This window comes from Sminthopsis crassicaudata, chromosome 4, assembly GCF_048593235.1.
Source record: "Sminthopsis crassicaudata isolate SCR6 chromosome 4, ASM4859323v1, whole genome shotgun sequence".
Classification (NCBI taxonomy): Eukaryota; Metazoa; Chordata; class Mammalia; order Dasyuromorphia; family Dasyuridae; genus Sminthopsis; species Sminthopsis crassicaudata.
The window spans coordinates 38,436,816-38,457,853 of NC_133620.1; the positions used below are offsets into that span (position 1 = coordinate 38,436,816).

The 21,038-nt window shown below is 35.5% G+C and overlaps 1 protein-coding gene across 2 annotated transcripts in view; it reads left to right on the forward strand.

Moving 5' to 3' along the window:
* Positions 1-21,038, forward strand: part of COL24A1 (collagen type XXIV alpha 1 chain) — a 345,626-nt gene that overhangs the window by 70,836 nt on the left and 253,752 nt on the right. For both annotated transcript variants that reach the window (XM_074266340.1, XM_074266341.1), the window contains one exon: positions 18,571-18,615. In XM_074266340.1, the coding sequence (XP_074122441.1) occupies positions 18,571-18,615 (45 nt within the window). The remainder of the gene's footprint in view (positions 1-18,570; positions 18,616-21,038) is intronic.

Below are 21,038 nucleotides of genomic sequence, written 5' to 3' on the forward strand. Positions count from 1 at the left end.
TTTCTCTTAAGAAGTTAGGAAAATTTATGATATGTTCTTTGGATTTTCCTTTTCTTTTTCTTTGTTTTCTGTTTTTCTCTTTAACCGTCTCCCAAACCAATCCCTGTGGCCATCCTAATCATACCCTGCAGGGTCAAGTATATGGAATCATTTTGGAAATTTCCCAGGGCTAAGACTGTCCAAGAGGGAGTTCAGATAGACTAACAATCCCTCAGGGCTTAGGCTGACTAGCTATGGGCCTGTTATCATCTCACTGGTTAGCTGTTTTCCAGCAGCAATGTATATTTCCCACCAAACGTTTAAAAGTTTGTTATCTCTTGTTCAAGAGAAGTTGTTTCCACCACACACACTGGCATAGAGCCATGGGAAGTCTCTTAATTTGAGACTCACATTTGAGACAGATAAAATCTATTATATTTAGGTACTTAGTTTTGTTTTGTTTTGGGGGTAGGGGTAGGGTTGTGATGAGGATCAAATGAAATGATATATGTAAAATGCTTTGCCAGTCTTGAAGTGCTTCATATTTACTAACTGTTGTTATTTTTATTGATAAAGAGAGAATTTCTTGAGGAAATCCTCTTTACCAAATTAGATCAGCAACCACTTTGGGCGCTAGGTGGCGCCATAGCGCACAGTCTCCCAGAGTTCAAATCTTACCAAGACACTTATGTGATCCTGGGCAAGTCACTTAATTCTGTTTGGCTTGATTTCTTCATCTGTAAAATGAGCTAGAAAAGGAAATAACAAACTACTTTAGTATTTTTGCAAGGAAAATCCCAATGGAATCATGGTGAGTTCAATACAATTGAACAACTATTGTTCTGTACCTTCTCATCCTGCAGAGAATTTCTTGGGGCATTAGAATTAAGTGACCAGGGTTACACAGCCTGTATATGTTAGAAATGAAATCTGAATCCAAATCTTCCTGATTCCCTGACCAGTCATGATGTCATATTACCTCTAGGTGGTTAAGTTACTGTATTAAAATGAGAAATCGGTCATAAGTCCCCAGATCTTGCAACCAAAAAACCCGAACTCAAGCAGACAAGCTAAGGGCAAAGGGCTACTATCCCAGTGAAAGTACTTGCATCCATCTCACCTCTTACAAAATATTTTGTACAAATATAAATAATTTCACAAAATATTTTCACTTTATGAAAGTATTTGATTATTTCCATCATGTTTGACTCTTCATGACTCCATTTGGGGTTTTCTTGACAAAGATACCTGAGTGGTTTGCTTCTTCATTCTCCAACTCATTTTACAAATGAAGAAACTGAGGTAAATGGGGTTAAATGATTTACCTAGTATCTGAGGCTAGATTTGAATTTGAGCTCAATTCTTCATGACTTCAGGCCCGACTCTCTATCTACTGTGCCATTTATCTGGCTAATGTTATTTCTCCCTCATCCAAAATCATGGACTCAGTTAAGAACTCCTGGTTCTAAACCCAGTTGTCATTCAGTTGTGTCTGACCTCAATTTTTTTTTTTTTTTTTTTTTTTTTTTTTTTGGTGGTAAAGGTATTGGAGTGTTTTCTCATTTTCTTCTCTAGATTTTTTTGACAGATGAGGAAAGTGAGGCAAACAGAATTAAGTGACTTGCCCAGGGTCACATAGATAGTAAGTATCTGAGATTGAATTAGAACTCGGGTCTTCTGAACTTCAGGTCTAGTGTCCTATGTAATGAATAACCTAGCTGCTTCCTATAGTATCCCAAATTCTTGAATATCAGGTCTATATGATAAAGCACTTAAAGAGCTAATGATATCTATCCTTGGATCATAGTGGATCATATTATTCAGTAGGAGAGAGGATACTTTGAAAAGAGGACTTTTTTGATCTATACATTTTGGCGGTATTACTAAATTTCAAGTGGGTTAAATTCCATTTGGAAATAGCTTAGGAAATTAGTCCTTAATATGATTAAATTCCTTGAGATTAAGGCCTTATATTTTATCTTTCTTTGAACCCCCAACTCTTATCCTTGTGCCCGATACACAGTTGACATTTAATAAGTGTTTGTTGACTGGCTATTGAGTGATGATAATAGGTCAAAGTTCAGTTGTTTTTTCCTGTGTAACTCCTAGATCTATATCTCTAGTCAATTTCTCTCCTAATTCCTAGATATTAAGGAATATGAATTTCCTATACTTTCTGCAATATTTGTGAATTGTCAAAGTTAGTTATTGGGATTGGGGGTCATAAAATTCAATTCACAGGTTTTTGATTTTTGGGGTTTTTTTGTTTTTTCCATTTTTGTTTAGGATAAATATTTTATTTATTGTAAGAGAATAAAGATACCATTTATATTTATATAAATAGATATGATTAAGTAGCTCACATTTACATAATGTTTTTCTGGCATCAAAACAGAGATAAGGAATATAAATAATAGCATGATTCCCATTTTACAGATGAGAAAAATGAAACTCGGAGTGTTTAGATCCCTTGCCAACAGTCAAACAGTTAGTAACTTGGAGAGCCAAGACCCAACCTGAAGGTTTGGGATTTGAAGTCCATTCTTTCACATGTGGGAAAGGTCTTTAAATTCCTAACAGTTTTGTAAATTGCATTTAAAAGAGGTGTAGATGGCATTAGTTACCACTCTGGAAACAGACCACAGGGAGACATACTATCAAAGCCAATAAAAGTCTGGGCAGAGAAAGGAAGGAGGAAATTTGGGGATAATGCTTGCTGCTCAGCTGTCCAATGTTACAGCTATGTTCACACCTCTGTTACTGAAGGACAGAATTGGTCAGACAGAGATTTGTATTCCTTCTCTGGAAAAATCAGAGTAGTCCCTGGCTATGTGATGGTTCTTGAACCACTTGTGGTTTGGGGCACTGTGCTCACCCCTACATTTGCCTCCTGCTTTCTCTCATGGGAGGAAGAGAAAGAGAAGATGATAAGAAGATTGTAAGGAGAGATCATGGACTAGGGGACAGACTGCATAAGAAATGGAATAGGTAGATGTCTCTATCATATAATGTGATTATTCATAAAGGTCCCTTTGCCAAGGCATATCAGATGAAGACAGGCCAGCTCATAAAATTTATAATAATAATAATAATGATAATAATGTGTCTGGACAGCTAAAGGAGTAAAATAAGGCATGATGTGTATAATGGAAAAAGATACTGAACTTGAGTCAAAATTTTGCCTCTAAATACTAGCTATTTGAACATGGCCAAATAAATCATTTAGTCTCTCTGAGACACAATTTACTCATCTATAAAATGAGAAAATAATATTTATGCTACATATCTTAATAGGCTTGTTATGAGAAAGGAGTTTTATAAACAGTAAACTTTTATAATTGATCAAACAATAAGCACTTATTAAACACCCAATATCTAGTATGTCATGCTTAGAACCCAACGTTATTCTAGATTCCTTAGTCTCTCACCCCCATATATCCAGGTTCCAAATTTTGCTATTTCTATCTTCACAACATTTCTGACATCTGATCCTTTCTTAATACTCACATGGCAACCATCTTAGTTGAGATACTCATCACTTCTCGCCTAGATTATTACAAAAGTCTCTTAAAATGTCTCCCTGCCTCATCTCTCCCCCCTTTCACAAATTACTGCCAAAGTCATTTTCTTTAAATACAGATTTGATCAGAGGACTCCACCACTCATATCCAGGAATTTCTTTTGCCACTGGGGTAAAATATGAAATCTTTTGTTTTGTTTTTAAAACCATATTCCACCTGGACCCAAACTCTCTTTCCAGCCTCGTTTGCTACACTCCCTCTCTCAATCTGTGCCAGCCAAATTGTTTTGTTTTTTTTTCTTTCTCTGCATAGACCTCCTTTCCCCCATCTCATCTCTGTGTCTTCACCCAAATAATCCCAAATGTCTGGGATATACTTTCTCCTTATTTCACCTAATTACATCCTTCTCTTTCTTAGGGAATTAAACTCCAACACCATCTTCTGCATAAATTTTTTTTTCTGATCCCCTCAATTACTAGTAGCCTTTCTCCCAAACCTGCCTCTGTCTAACTATCTTGCATAAATTTATATTTATTAACTTTGTATAGATGCTTTGTATATACCTATCTCCCCATAGGAATCTTATGTGACTTGATTACAAGTAGAGATTATCTTATTCTTCATCCCTGTACTTCCACTGCATACAACCATCCATGACACATAGTAAGAACTTAATAAATACTTGATGATAGATATTATTTATCAGATGGAATACAAGGATAAATATATATATGAAACAACATTTCCTTCTAAGAACTTCCAAGGAAATATGAGTTATTATTCTGAAGTCAGGGAAAATGAGTATTAATGACCTACCTCACAATAATAATTACTCTTTATAGAGTTTAAAGTTTGCTAAGTACCTACTTTCTCCCATTTGATCACAAGAGAGAAGGTGGCAGAGGAATAAGGCATTAAAGGAACAGAGTTCAGATCACCACTTAGCACCAGTATGTTGTTGTTATTCATTGTTCAGGTCATTCTGATGAGGTTTAGAATTGGGGCACCTAAATAAAATTAGGTTTAATTGAGATCTAGTGGCAGGTTCGGGGTACAGGATGTCAAATAGAGCTCCTCTGCAACCCCTTTGGATTCAGTGCAAGGATACAGAGTTAAATGAGGTCTAGTAGTGGCACAAAAGTCCCCTGTAAAAGAATTTACAGACCCAAAAACCTAGATTGAAAATAGTGGTTTATTATGGGGTTTGGAATTAAAGTCTAGTTAGTAAAGTTTAAGGTAGAGATAAAAGATACCAGAACCAGAGTTCCAGTGGGCAGAGATCCTTTGGCATGCCAAGCATGGCATAGCTGCCATGTTTGGGACCTCTGCAAAGAGAGGACTCCAGCTTGGCTCTTTTATAATAGGGGGCTTTGGCTACAAGCTGAAGGGGGCTTGTAGGTGGAGTCCCAGATTGGCTCTGGGCTGGGTTTCAGCCAGGGTTAGAATTTGAATTGAATTCAATGGGTTTCAGGACTGAGCCAGATAATAAAGATGAAACTGTTTGTGCTTAGGGTAGAGTCCCCTCCCTGAGGCAGAGTCCAAGGAGGTTTTCTCCTTTAAAGATTTTTCAGAGTTTTGGGGTTCCCTCATCAATTCGGTCCTTCACTCTCTCTCATATTCCTCTCAGTCCTTCCAGGGCATCCTTTGCTGTCCCCTTCTCCTTTTTCTTTCTAGGGAGTTTCATCTTCTCATGTAGCCAAAGTATTTAAGCTTCATTATTTGACCTTCCAGTGAATGGTCTGACTTAATCTCTTTAATTATTGACTGAATGGGATAAATTGAGTGAAGACCTCTCATAAGAAAGGGGATTCAATCTATGCCCTAATTATGACTTCAGACTTTGCAAGTGTTTGACATCTTAGATAAACAAACTTTTCCTTCCTGTTTCCCACCTTATACTTTTTCATTAGCATTAAGTACCTCATAGGTAAAGAGTATGTTATTGACCAGTATTCTCTGTTTCTGGAATATATATTTAGTCTTTGGATAAATTAGAACTCCCCAGCCAATGGAAGAAAAGTTCAGAAGGGGGAGTGGGGGCTTCTGAGGTAGGGTCTATATAATCCTGTCTTTGAAGCTTATACTTTGCACTCCTCTCTGTTGGGAGTTGCCCTTTCTCTTGAGATCCTAATAAATCCTCTATTTTGCTTTTTACCTTGAGAGTCTCTGATTTAATTTGAGTAAGGCTTGCTGCCTCACACATTGACTGATTTTATTTCTTTACTGTACAAGAAACTCTCAAAAGTCTCTCAAAAGCACCCTTATTTGATAGCATCTTAGATAAATTACTTAACCTTTCTAGAGGTCAGTTTCCCTAAAAAAATAAAATGAAAAGATTGGATTAGACAAGCCCTAAAGTCCCTTGCAGCTTTACAGTTTCAAGTTTATGAACCAAAACAGAGTATTGCTCCAAGTATTATTATTCCTATGTTTTAGATGATAAAGTTCAGTCTAGAAAAGTTAAGTGACTTGCCCAGTAGTCATATTGCCAATAATTATCTAAAACAGGATTTAAGAACTTTCTGGCCCCAAGTTAAGTGCTCGATCACATTACCTTTCCAATTTAAAATTTCATCTTATATTTAATAAGATGACAGGAGGCATGTAATGGGAACTAGAGAGCTAGCCTCAGTGTAAAGAAGTCTAAGTTTCAAGTCCTGTTTCTGCCTTAAACCAAAACCAATGTGATTTTAATTAGCCACCAATAAGTCCTAGACCAATCCCCATTTGATCATTGTTTGGGTCCAGATTGACTCATTTTGAATGTAAATAGCAATCATATCCACTTCCCTCCCTCCTTCCCTATCTCTCTATCTATTCATTCATTTACTTATTTATTTGTCTTTTTTTTTTTTTTTTTTTTGATTAAGTGCAAGAGGAGATTCTTTATTTCTATTGCCACCTAGCCTTAATCACTGAATGGGTATTGCCTCAGACAAATTGAGATCTGTTGAAGGCTTTAATTAAAGATCTCCCAATGCATTCTGGGTCATCTTCAGTCATCTTGATCTTTATCTTGCCACTATCCAGATGGCCCTGGAGGGGAAAGTGAGAGAGTTAACCTTGCACAGCCCTCTCTCACTTAAATCCAATTTACTTGCATGTCACAAAATCACCTCCCCATGTCACAGTCCTCTTGGAGACAAAGGATAAACAACAACAGCAGCTATATATTAATTGTAGGACCTTCTTCTGTATGCTAATTAAGTGACTACAGGCAAATCACTTAAACTTTTGGGGTATTCCAAGGAATTCACCTATACTGGTGAGATTTCCCTGCATTGAAATGATTACAAGTCCAGAATAAAACAAATTTCTATACGAAACAATAGTAGCACAAGAACAACAAAAATTGTTACCACTTGCAGAATTCAGTAGTAATAGCATTTGACTTGGATTGAAAGAGAAATTACAATATGCCTTTTCTTGGAAGTTCCTTAAATATTTCTTTGGCCTGGTTGATTCCCTGCCCCTTTCTCCATTTCCCATGAATATATCTGAAGAAGAATTCAAGCTCTGAGCTTTTCCTTTTCCTTTTATTATTCATTGAGGAGAATATAGAAAGTCATAACCATACTGACTTTTCAAAAGAACCCAGTGTAGATCAATCTTTTGTTGTTGTTGTTGTTTTAAATAAGACATCCAGTTCAAATATTGGAGTCAGTCCAATGGCTTCCTTCTATCCATGTATATTGCCATCCTCACCCCGATCCCCTTCCAGACTTAGACTGGTATTCAAGCAGAAAGTGAATTAGGCATGTGGTTAAAAAGTTTGGGGAATGGTAGTGTAGAATAGCCAACAGGGGTGCAAATTGCAGTTGATTACAGAGCCATCTGCAAATGGCTCCTCCAAAGGGCAGACCCCTCCCAGGCAGCTTTTAGATCTATACCACATTTAGCATCTAGTGCAGTTCCACACCCTAAGCAGCCACTCCTGTTCCAACCCTGCCTCCCACAGCATTCCTACTATAGATTAATATTTAGAACATCTCCAGAAATATTCAATTGAATTTTATGTGTCATGGCTTGAATTAGATTTGAGCTAAAGCCCTATCCAAGGTTTAAGAACTTCCATAAGGGCTGTGTTTTATGAAATGCCAAGTGTCATAAAAATACACAATATCAACTTTAGCTAACTTTACTTAAGATATCTCTTCCATAATGAACACCAGCCATCCAGTTGGCTTTGTATTCATTTCTAAGGGTCTTTGCCACTTTATTTCTTCTAGTTGCATCATAGCGTGGTAGTAAACACTAGTTATATAGGGGCTGTGAATAGACAGGCATACAAACATACTATCAGTGGAACTGTGAATTGAAACAATCCTTCTGTATGACAATTTGAAATTCTATATCTATAAAAACTGATTGAAATACCCATACTCTTTGGTCTAAAGATTCCACTTCTGGGATTGTACCACAAGGAGGCAAATGATGAAAAGAGACATCCCAAAATATGCCAAAATATCTGTAGCAATACTTTAAAAAGAACAAAGAGGGGAAGCTAGGTGGCGCAGTAGATAGAGCACCAACCCTGAAGTCAGGAGGACTAGAGTTCAAATCTGATCTCAGACACTTGACACTTCCTAGCTGTGTGACCCTGGGCAAGTCGCTTAACCTTAATTGACTCAGCAAAAAAAAAAAAAATAAATAAAAATAAAAAAATAAATAAAAAGAACAAAGAGCTGGGGGTGGGGGTGGGCAAGTATATATTGGTCAGTTGGGAGATAGCTAAACAAATTGATAAGTTAACATAATGAAATATTACTGTTATAAGAAATAATGAATATGGTGGGATATGACTATTTTATATGAAATAAGAAATCAGAAAAACTTTTATATACAAGTATTACAATAATATAGAGTAGAAAGCAGAGTAGTAAAAATTGAATGTTGTAAAATTATGATGATATCATTGACTCAACAAAGGAGACATGAGAACATGTCTCCTTTCTTCATTGAGATGAGAAAGTATGGTGTGGAACTACATTTGTCAAGTGTAGAAGGCCGGAATTCTGAAGTATACTTAAAACAAGGTGTTGACTGAGTGGAATTGATGAGATGATGGTTCTCTAGTTCACATATATACTTAGTACTTAGTGTGGAGATGCAATAGTTCTTTAGTTCACACATATCTAGTATTCTGTAATGATGTAATTGTACTAAAGTATATAAGGGCTAAGAAGGACTGGAAATGAGACATTCCATTTTTGACCATCATCCTGGTGGCTCTCCTGCACTCCTCCACTAAGATCAAAACTGGGCCAGAATAAAGACTCTAGACTCTATTCCTGACCATTCTCATGGTGTCTATCCTGATGAGTCTAAGGCCTGTCCAAAGGATCTCCAAAAAACTAGCCTGAATGTTACAGTCAGGCTTTGGGAAATTAAGTAACTTGGTTAGGAATTACAGAGGCAGTAAGCAGAGCTAGAATATTATCTCAAAACCTATAATTCTAATTCAAGAAATTTCATGCTTTTGTGTTGTATCCTATATATCTAAGTATGGTACTTAGCCCTATGACAGTCACTTAATAAATCCTTGTGGATTACCTGCTTTAACTAGATTGTCTCTTTTGGGGAAAAAACAATAGGAACACTGAACTAGTAGGTGAGGAGAAGGCCCATATCCTAAAAATATATTTACTAAAAATTATCTTATTGTCTTTGTGGAAAACAGCTTTTATACAAAAACAGACACAAACACACAGACACAAATGTACATATGTATCATATACATATGTAAAATGCATATATGTGTATATGCATGTACATATACGTATATTTACTTATATATAGTATATGTATAATCTGTATATTGTATTTGTGTGATACAATGATATAATGTGATAGATTCAGAACTGATTGAATGACTAAAGCCAAAAATTAGTCAGTTATGCTTCAATCTCAACTTGGAAGGTGGTCATTGACAGAATCCCCCATGGGATTTGTGCTTGACTTTTCATTGTTAAATGTTTCTGTTAAGGCTCAGATAAAAGTATAATTTGCAGTCTGATTGAATATACTTGTTATGCCAAAATGGGAGAAATAGATAATATGCTAGATATCACAATTCAGAAAGATATTGACAGTCTAGTCAATTAATTGGCTATATTAATAGGATGAAATTTAATAGGGATAAATATAAAATGTTACATTTGGCCTTAAGAAGTTGACTTTTAAAATTACAAGGTAGGATAGCTGTAACCAAAGATCAGTTCTAAAATTTTCTGAGGCTTTTAATGGACTGCCAGTTCAATATGAATCAACACTTTAGTGTAACATCAAGAAAGAAAATATGATCTTATAAATAGCAAGTACACTTCGGTATCAAGGAAGAGGGTGAAGATATTTTTTTTGCATTCTAGCCCTTGTCAGACCATGTTTCAAGTGTCCCTGAGTTCCAGCTATCTTATTTTAGGAAGGACATTGATAAGCTAGAACACATCAGAGGTGAGCAACCAAGAAGGTTTATGCCAAAAGTGGATTGGTTGAAAGAAAGGGGGATGCTGTACCCTGAAGAAAAAGATTTTAGGAGAGATGGGTAGGAATTTTATATATTTATATATATATGTATATACATATATATATATATATATATATACATATATATATATATATATGTATATTTGGAGGATTTTCACATTGAGAAGGGAGAATTCTTCTTGGGTTCAGAAAGAAGAATTAAGAGTAATGGATTCAAGTTATATATATATATATAATATAGAAGATATATAGATATAGATATAGATATATAGATTCAAGTTTCAGCTTGATACAGGTAAACACTTTGATTGTCAGGTGGCAACATTGTGCACTGAGTTCTAGACCTGAAACCAGAAAAACTCATCTTCCTGAGTTCAAATCTGACTTCAGACATTTGCTAGATGAGTGACCCTGGGCAAGTCACTTACCTGTATTTGCTTCAGGTTACTCTTCTGTAAAATGATCTGAAGAAATAAATGGCAAATCACTCTCTCATCTTTGTTAAGAAACCCCCAAATAGGATCATCAAAACTCAAACTAGATTGAAACAAAAAGAAAGCACTTTATAATAATTTGAGTATTAAAAAAGTGAATGTGCCACTTTTGGAGATAGCAAGTTATCCCTCAACGAAAGCCTTCAAACCAAAGTGGCATTTGACATTTGTCACTTAGGTTATATAGGATTGTTGTTCAAGTATGGGCTTCAGCAAATGACTACTAAGATTTCTTTCCGTTCTTAAATTCTATGTTCTGGTTAAAAAACAGAATGCCAGGGTAGTTGAAAAGCAAATTAACCAAGCAGGAAAAGAACCAAGAAATGTATATAAACACTTTGGCTCTAACTTTCACATCTCTATGAACTGGAACAAATCAATCACTCAGTTTCTTTATCCATAAAATGGAAATAATAATAGTACCTAACTCAGGATTGTTGTGAGGATTGAATGAGATAACATGTACAGTGCTTTGCAAATCTTAAAGCACTATATAAATACCAACAATTTTTGTAATTGTTATCACTACAGTCATCTAGGAAGGCTTCTCCAGCTTCTCTACCTCTCTCCTATCTTTTTTTGGTACCAGCACATCTTTTCTTTGCCCTTTTCTACTTGCTGAAAGGTAAATAAATATAATTTTTCCAGAAAAGATCAAGCAATTAAATCAATGCTTTTATACTTCTCGTACCAAACAAGGCTATTAAAATTATAATAATGTTTGAGATTTAAGAAGTGAACAGTAACCCCCGCCCCCCAAAAAAAGACCTATGTGAAAAATAAACTAAGGAGCATAAAATCTAGTTTGTCAAGAAGAGGGAAGGAGAAAGAATTGATTTAACATGTCTTGAAATGAAACCATATTTCCTCATTAACCAATTAAATTCTAACCATAACAATAAAATATGAGGAAATGAAAGTATAAACATTAGCAGTGATGATAATTATAGAATTGTGTTTATAGTACATGATATGATTGTTTTACTTAGAAAATCTCAGGAAGTAAGTAAAGGAATTAATATTATTGATGTCTTTACTTAAGTTGCAGAATATAAAATGAATCCACAAAAGATCAGCAATATTTCTATAAAGTAGTCACAAAAACTACAATGAAATGATAGAAAGACAGGCTAAAAACATCCAAGAATTAACCTGCTAAGACATAGACAAGAGTTACATAAATATAATAGTAAATCCTTTATAGAAAAAAAGGAAGTTGAATAATTGGTTAGATATTCATTGCTCATGGCCGTTGCATTAATAAAATAGAAATAAAGGGCAGCTGGGAATTATAGTGAATAGAGTGACTGGTTCTGGAATCAAAAATCCCTGATTTCAAATTCAGCCTTGGAGACGTAATTAGATGTCTGACTATGGACAACTCCTTAATTCTGCCTTAGTTCCCTCTCCATCTGTAAAATGAGCTAAAGAAGGAAATGTCAAACCCCTCCAACTTCTTTACCAAGAGAACCCCAGAAGGGGTCATAGAAAGTCAGATATGAGTGAATAATGACTTAGTACTATCATTTTTATTTGTTGTTGTTATCTAAATTAATTTATATATTGAGTCCCATGACAATCAAACAACTGGGGGGTTGTTTTTTAGAACTGGAAAAAATAAATACAAAATTCATTTGAAGGATCAAAAGTTCAAGATTTTAAAATGAAATTATATAATTTAAAATGAGTAATTAAGAGCTTAGCATTTTGTATTATAAAATAATAATCATCCAAACTATTTTGCATTACTGAAAAGACAAATAAATCAGTGGAATAGAGTACGCTTAGATTTAGTTGAAAGTGAACGCATTAGCCTGTGATTCAATAAAGCCCAAGAAAACAAGTTCAGGAAAGACTTCCCTCTGCCACAGAGATTGCCAAGAAAGCTGGAAAGAGATTTGGCAGAAAATAAGAGTGCCCCCAAGCCATTTTAGCACATTTCATAATAAACTCCAATTAGATATGTAAAAAATTTTAAGGTCATATCATTACAAAATGAAAGGAGAAAAGAGGGAATTATTTTCCCCAACTGTCTCTGGGATAAATTCATAAACAAATAAGAGATGGGGCATTGAAAAAGACTAGAAATTTTGATTTCATATATCATATATATATATATATATATATATATATAATATTATAAATATATATCAGCTATATATTTGTTTCCACAAACAAAATCAATAAAGCCACAGGAAGAGAAAGCATTGAATGGGGAAAATCTTCCCATCAAACATTTCTGATTAAAGTCTAGTATTCAAGATATTTAATTAACACAAATTTATGACAGAACCATTGAAACAACTTTTAAAATAAAAATTTGTTTAAAATATATAAACCATATATAGGAATTCTAATAAAAATAAACTAGTCATAAGAAAAATTTAGATCAAACAAGTTCTGAAGTTTTCCTCATAACCACTGAATTGCCCAAAATAGCAAAAAATGGAAATACTGAATGGTGGCCTGACTATGGGGAGACAGGGTCATGAATTCAACATTGGTGAGGCAAATAAGGTAAAGTGACTTGCCTAGGGTCATATAGCTAGTAACTGAGACTGGATTTGAGATCAGAAAGATCCTCACTTCAGGCCCAGCACTCTATGCACTGAGCCACCTAACTCACCATCCTGAGAAACAATTTGGGATGATGTGATAAGTACTATTAAATGGCTCATATCCTTTGATACAGCAATTTTAGAATTTAAAATACACTATTAGAGAATCAATGACAGGAGGGGGCCCATGAATGTCAAAATATATAGCACTTCCATAATAGCAAAATAAAAAGTTCCTCCAAAACTTGGAAATAAAGTAAGGGCTCATTAATTGAGAAATAGCTATATGAATAGTGTTACATGAATAGATAGGAATATTATTGCACTCTGCTTTGTTTCTTGTCCTGGGGCCATGCTGTCAGGATCACTGAGGACCTGACTGTAGAACCACATTGCCCACTATGTCTAGCTGACTTCTGACCCAAAACAGTGATTCATTCCAGTTTATATAAGAAGTCAGTCTTCTTATTGTGCCTCTATTTCTTGAACTTCTTCCTTTCTTCTCCCTGTCCCTCAGTCTCTTGTTCAGGAAAAAATAATTACATTAAACCTATCATTCCTGTTAGGAAAGGCATGTCAGTCAATCAGCTATTTCCTAGACCAAAACACTTTTCCCTGGTCACCATTCCAATCAAAATATAAACTTTTAAAGGCAGAATCTCTCTCTTTTGTATTTGTATCCCCAGAATGACAGCCAATTCCTGGCCCATTGTTATAATTAAGAAATACTTTTTCTTTTTTTCAAAAGAAATGACGATTATTCTTTGATTCAACAGAAAGTAAATGAACATGGGCCACTCACTTTGCTTACAATTTACTTGCTTCTATATGACTCTGATATTTTCAGAGTACCTTTGCAATATAGAATATCTAAAGATGAACTAAATAGAAAATCCTTCATTCATTTCTGCCATCTTTCAGCTACTATCCCTTTTCTCATCTTTTCATAAATAATTGTTTGTTTTTTAAATAGCTGTATGTCTTTGCTGCTTCCTCACCACCTACTTCCCCTCCAAGGCCATAATCTACTTTAGTACTGATGATAGGAGACAAACAAATAACCTCTTTTGGCCAAATCCCCTTCCTCCTTCTCCCTCGCCTCCAGTCTCCAGTTCTCTAGAACTCTCTATTAAATTTAATCTGGTTTATCCCTTCCTAGACTTTGCTTCTTTCGCTCCCTCCAGTCTGTGCTTTTCTGGTTTTCCTTTTTTTTTTTAATCTACTGACATCTTTGGTGATTGAAAGCAGGAAGGTCATATGATCTTCTCATGCTGATGAGGAATTCACCTGGTTCAAGGGCAGTGTTCCAAGCTTGGACTTAGTCTAAAGAGCATCACTCATAGAAGCATGTATGTAGAGGTGTGCTGATAAATGTTTTAGTTGGTACTTAGGGGGGAAATGAATTCAAGGAACACTTCAATTTAACCTGTAATATTGATTTTTTCTTCATCACTTTCTGAAAGCTAGACAATCAACAAGAATATTAATCAAACTTCTGGTTTGTAGTGTTTGACAATTTCTGAGGTATAAATGTTCACCTATTATGTACCAAGCACAGGCAGCAACATAGCACAGTGCATAGGGTTTGGGCTTGGGAGGCTGGAGCTTTCTAAATTTAGATCTGACCTCAGACCAACTAGCTGTATGACGCTGATCAAGTCACTTTACCTTACTTGTCCCAGTTACCTCATCTGTAAAATGAGCTAGAATAGATCATAAAGAGTCAGATAATACTGAAATGACTGAACAACAACAAATATTTTCTGCTGAAAAAGTTAACAGTTTTCTCCTAAGTTGGCACCAGCATACCTCTGAAAGTATTTCTTAGTCCCTTGCTATGGACTGGAGGAGCCAGGAGGAAAAGGACTTTTGTCAGAAAAATTGCCTTTCCCCCCATTATCAAGAAGAGATAGCAGTCCTCCCTACCTTTCTCTCCCAACTCTGTGTCTGTCTGTCTGTCTGTCTGTCTGTCTGTCTGTCTGTCTGTCTGTCTCTCTCTCTCTCTCTCTCTCTCTGTCTCTCTCTCTGTCTCTGTCTCTGTCTCTTTCTTTCTCCCTCTCTCTCTCTCCTAAATTTACAAGTAATCACAGCAGGTCCAAGCACTTGTATAATGGCACAAGAGAGGGAGATTTCCTCAACTGTCTTCTTTTGGGAGGGGGAACAGGCTCACCCTTTATTTGAAGACATGTCCCATGAGAAGCCATGAAATCAAACTGAACCTTACCAGTTCCTCTTTATCAGTGTAGTGAGTTGCTTAGGCCCTTGAAGGGAAGAGGATTTCTTGTTTAGTACCTTTTACCTTTGTTTATCTTTCATTGAGCTGTTTTAATGTATAATGTGATTCCATATTTGTTCTTGGGTCCCTGTGATATCTCACATCTTAGCAAAGACTTTCCTATAACAACTATGCATTAGTGTACAATGAGAGGAAGGGGGTAAGTATCAACTCTGTCACTAACATTTAGGGAAACCTAAACACAAGATGTACTAAAGTGAATATTTCTCTGCAATAAAACTTGAAGTTGATGTAAACAGATCAAAGATAGAAAATGGCTCTTTTAGTACATGCTTCTGACCCACAAATTATGTTTATTTATCTTATTTCCAGTAGATATGAATTACCTTGAGCAGACATTATCATTTTTTAAAAAAATCTCTATGTTCCTAGCACCTAGTGTATAACATGCACCTTTAATACTTTTTTTTTTGGACAAATAAATGAATGCAAAACTTGAAGGGAATAAATTGCAGAGAATGGGTAATTCCCCCGGTTTTGTTTTAGATCTGAATGATTTAGTCATCCCTACAAGCTGCAGTCTTGTATACATGCCTGTGAATTACAGGTCTTTTAACATAGTAATCACAGTAACTCATATTTACATAGTGTTCTGAAATATGCAAAGTGTTTTCTATCACTACTTTGTGTGGCTGACTCTAAGGATCTGCCTCCTTCTATACCCACAACTGGACTTTCTATAACTTGACTTCTGACCAACAGCCTATTTGAAACAGGGTGGATACCAAAAAAACAAAGGACTGATTCAATATAATAATGGAATGTCTCTGGTTCCATTTTTCTTCTAGCTCTTCTTGCTGTGTTCTTATTCTCTTGGAGCATTTGGTTTCTAAAATGTTTTCAGTTACTTGGAATGATTCACAAATCTACACCTCCAGGCTTGATGTTCTCAAGTTTCCTGTAGGATATTTCTACTTTTCTATATCATTAGTGCCTGAAAATTAATGTTTAAACAACTGAGTTTATAAGTTTATCTTCTTTATTTCTTATAAAGAACTTACAAAGTACTTTAACACATTATCTCATTTGATCTTCACAAGAACTCTGTGAAGTAGGTATTATTATTATACTTTTCTTTTTTACATTATATTTACATACTTTATTATACATGTTATACTTGCAGAAACTATGACCGAGGAATGTTATGTGACTTGTCCAGGGTCATGCAACTAGTAACTGTCTAAGGAGGAATTTGAATTTAAATTTGAAAAGACCCTGATATAGGGGAAGACCTACAAAAGGAAAAGGAGAATAAAAATGGATAAAATGACCAGATAATGTCATGGAAATAATGAACATGAACTTGAAGAGACTTTGAGAGAGAGTGGAGAATAGGAGGGCTTGGTATACAGTCCATAGGCACAAAGAGTCAGAAATGACTGAAAAACAATGCAACAATAACAAGAGTCCAAATCCAACACTTTTCCCATTCTACTTCCTAGCTGCCTCTTTATTTTTATCAATTAGAACACCCTCTATGTCTTCTCTGCTTTTCTGTAACTCTTGCCTCTTACAAAAGCTACTTCTAAACATACCTCTTCTGGTCAACTTCATATAATTAATATGGATCTTTTCTCTATACTCCATTTGACATTTGTTTCTTCTAGGTATGTTATATTAATTTGAATGGTTTGCTATTTAGCCATCTAATAGTTTTTTCAAATAATTCACATAGTCATTGTTACCCCAGCAAAAGTATTAAGGACCATATCCATTTCCTTTTTTTTTTTTTTCTAGTTAGCATCTTATAGAAAGGTTCAGTTATTGAGGGACCAACAAAGTTATTCAGAAGCAGCTTCAAAACTACTTGATCTGGGGGGCAGCTAGGTGGTACAGTGGATGGAGCACCAGCCCTGAATTCAGGAGGACCCGAGTTCAAATGTGGTCTCAGACACTTAACACTTCCTAGCTGTGTGACCCTGGGCAAGTCACTTAACCCCAGCCTCAGAAAAACAAAACAAAACAAAACTACTTGATCTAAGTTTGTGTGCCCCTCTAAGCATACTTTCTCTTTATCCTCCCTTCCCTTCCTTTGTCCTTTTCTTCTTCCTCCTTCTCTTCTTCCTCCTCCTCCTCCTCTTCTTTTTCACCTTCCTCTTTTTATTCTTCTTCTTGTTCTTCTTCTTCTTCCTGTTGTTTTCCTCTTCTTGTCCCTTTCTTCCTTTTTCTTCCTCTGACTATTGCTTATCTGTCTCTCTCTCCTCCTTCTTACTGTCTTCTTTCCTCTGCTCCTGTCCTTCTCAGCTTCTTAGCTTACTCTTCCTTTTTCATTGTCTCTCAGCTCTTTCTCCTAAATAAAATATCTCACTAGGAGGTTATCAACCATCTCACAACTTTGGGAATAGGCAATATAATATTCCATTCTAACTGTGGTTAAGAAAATGTTTACTTCGATTTATTTCCTAGAGAGCTTGTTAGAACCTTCTCTGATGACCCTATGAGTATACTACTCTCATTTATATTGGCTTATTTGGGGAATGTTATGACAAGGATTTGGATAAGGGAAATTGCCTGGAAGGGATCCAACTTTGCAATAATTACAAACAGATTGTGGCTAAAGGCATTTCATTTCATTGTCATTTAAACTAACCCCAATCTTTGACAAGCCTCAGCAAATGTAACAGAAGCATAACTAGATATCGAATTTTCAGAAAAGGGGGCGGTCTGGGGAAATTTTGTTTGATTTTTCTTTTAGTCCTAAAAGTGCTACTGCTTCTACTGGTAATATGAAGCCCATAAAAATGGCTCTGATAAATCAACCAAGTCAAATTCTTTTTAGTGTGGAAGCCAAGTGAAGAATATAAATGTGAGAAATTTGGATTCAGTGCATGGCTATGTGATCCCTGAGTATATGGTCCATCTTTGGACTCCTGGCATTTTGATTTTCTCCTATTCCTATAGCACTCTCTCTCATCATCTCTATCTCCTGGTTTCCCCAACTTTTCCAACTTCTAGCTAAAATCCCACGTTCGTTAGGAAGTCTTTCTCAACCTCTTTTAATTCTCTTGCCCTCTGTTGATAATTTGCCATAGCTTAATTGTACTGAGTGGTTACATATTGTTTCCTCCATTAGAGTGTAAGCTCCTTGAGGGCCATTTTTGTCATTCTTGGGCAGAATGATAATAATAGGCATTTAATGAATGTTTATTGATTGATTGACTGGCTGGCTGTTTGTACTTTCATTTGGCATATCTGAATTTCCTTTTCACACTAAGTCTCTTATTTCTTTCATGCAGGGTATCAAAGGATATTCAGGGCCTCCTGGTCCCCGAGGTGATCAGGTAAGTCCTATAAATATATCTTATTCAACATCAACAGGAGAGCCATTGAGAGCTCTTCAAACCTCTCCCTATTTTTCCTAGCTAATATGTCAGATTTAATGTACTACAAGTACAGTTAACTTTTTATTATCTCCATGTGGATTATCCATTTGGACCTTCTGTTCTTCATCAGTCTGCTTCTTGCTATTGTCTAATAAGACTGCTTCCTTTCCATACTGGCTCTTATTAGTGAATGAAAATTAATCAATTGGGCATAAGTGAAATGCAATTAGGATGGGACATCTGCTATTGTTCAAAACAAACAAACATCCTGAAACAATATAAAAATGACTTATTGCTCCTTCAGTCAGGATAGGTAATCAGAAATCAATAATATATGACAATTATATCAGTTTATAAGAACGAATAATACTGTTGTCCACTAGATAGCTGGCTATGTGTAAAACTGGTACACATGGAGGGAGGGGGAGGTTAATATCAAGAATACTATTATGATAGTTCCTGCAAAAAGCCTCAGACCAACTTATATATAGCAGAGCCTCAAGGAGAAGTACAGGGGTTACTGAAATGACCCCCAAAGGAGAATCCATGAAATAAGGATACAAAGGCAATGTTTCACTCTCACTCAACTGTACTATAAAATCCTAGGTGAAGTGAGATGAGTGGTCTCTCTTCAGTCCCTCAGGCACCATATTTCAAGATTCCAAAGTACTAGGGGTGGCCAAGAATGCAACTCATGTGTCCATAGCAGGTGCAGTGGCTATTTCTTGAAATTTGAGGGAAAAACAAGTGTTGAAAAGCAATTGAGTAATTATGGGAAGAAAATGAGAGGGGCAGCAGGGAGGAGGCCTTGGGGAAGAGAAAAAAATGACTTATGAAATACAGCTTTGGCACACAGTGAACTAAAAGTGTGGATTTGCCTGCAGAAACCCTAAATGCCTCACAGCCAAATGAAAAATTGCTTATGCAGCGATTCTCTGACCACAATCCAGAAGCCTCTCATTGCTAACACAAGTAATATAGTCCTGAGTGGGCTGTTTTCTTTTGAAAAGTCTAAAGTCAGGTTTAAAGATTAGAGAAGATCTATGTTTTATTTTATTTTATTTTATTTTTTGGTTTAAGGGGAAAAGGGATGAACATTTATTAAGCACCTATTATTTACCAGGTATTTTGATAAATGCTTTATAAATATATCTCATTTGATTCTCACAACAATACTAGGAGGTAGATGCTACTTTACAGTTGAAGAAATAGACACACTTGCCCAGAGTTACATGGGCTAGTAAGTACCTGAGACCAGACTCCAGGATCAGAGCTCTAGGCCCTCAAAGCTCAATATATTTTATGATTTGGACCTAAATTGGCTATAATTCAATTCAGTGAGTAATTATTAAGTATTAACTATGTACCAATTAACTATGTACTCTGGAATCTAACAAAATGGTGCCTAAATTGTCTATTAGTCTATTGATGGGATAGAAGATATATATAATTACAAAGTTGGAAGACAGATAGTGTCTTTGATTTTATGAGTAGAGAGAACTCCCAAATGGGGAAATTCCTCCCTGCCAATTCAGATGACTACCACATCTGTGATTCATATTTAGTCGCCTAGAACAGGTAGTGCACAACACTCAAGTACAGTTGGAATCAAATCAAAAATATTTAACAAAATAAATAAAAATATAATAGAACATAGATACTTTTAACATGTGGTTTTCTAAGTCATTATGAAGTACAATTGATCTTTAATTAGTTTAGTGGCCTTTTTTTTCTGAGTTTGATTTCAAGATTCTAAAAGTCTCAGGGATTGAGTGATTTGTCCAGGTTTATACAGCTAGGATTGTTAGTTGCAAATCTTGACCCTAGTTCTCCTTGATTCTGAGGTCAGCTTTCTATACACTCTGCCATATAATCACTTACTAAATAAATAAATAAATAAAGCGAGTTGTTTCAAGAAGAACAAAGTGCTAATAAGGATGAAAAATCTGAAATGATTTTGGAATAACCAAAACCACTTAAAAACAACAGAAATGCTGAATAAAAAACAAAAATGCCTGTTTTGCTACAAGGCATTCATGTGGACCAAATTCCTACACTAGAGAAATTACTATGAAGTTAGTCACAAGCCTTTCAAAGTATATCTTGCCATCTATGCACACTCTAATGGTTAGAATATGAAGTAGGAAAGGGGCAGATTTGGGTTACAGGCCCAATTCTTCCATTGATTGATTAATCAATGATTTTCTGATTTTGTTTCTCCAAAACAAAACGTCTCCCTCTCTCCTCCCCTATTTTAGATGTCTGGAACTATGTGTGCATTTTTATGTGCCTCATTCCCTAAGATACATGGTAGATAATGAGTTGATTTCTATGTATTATCACAGTTACATCTAGAAGGACTCAGTAAAAATCTTCTGTGA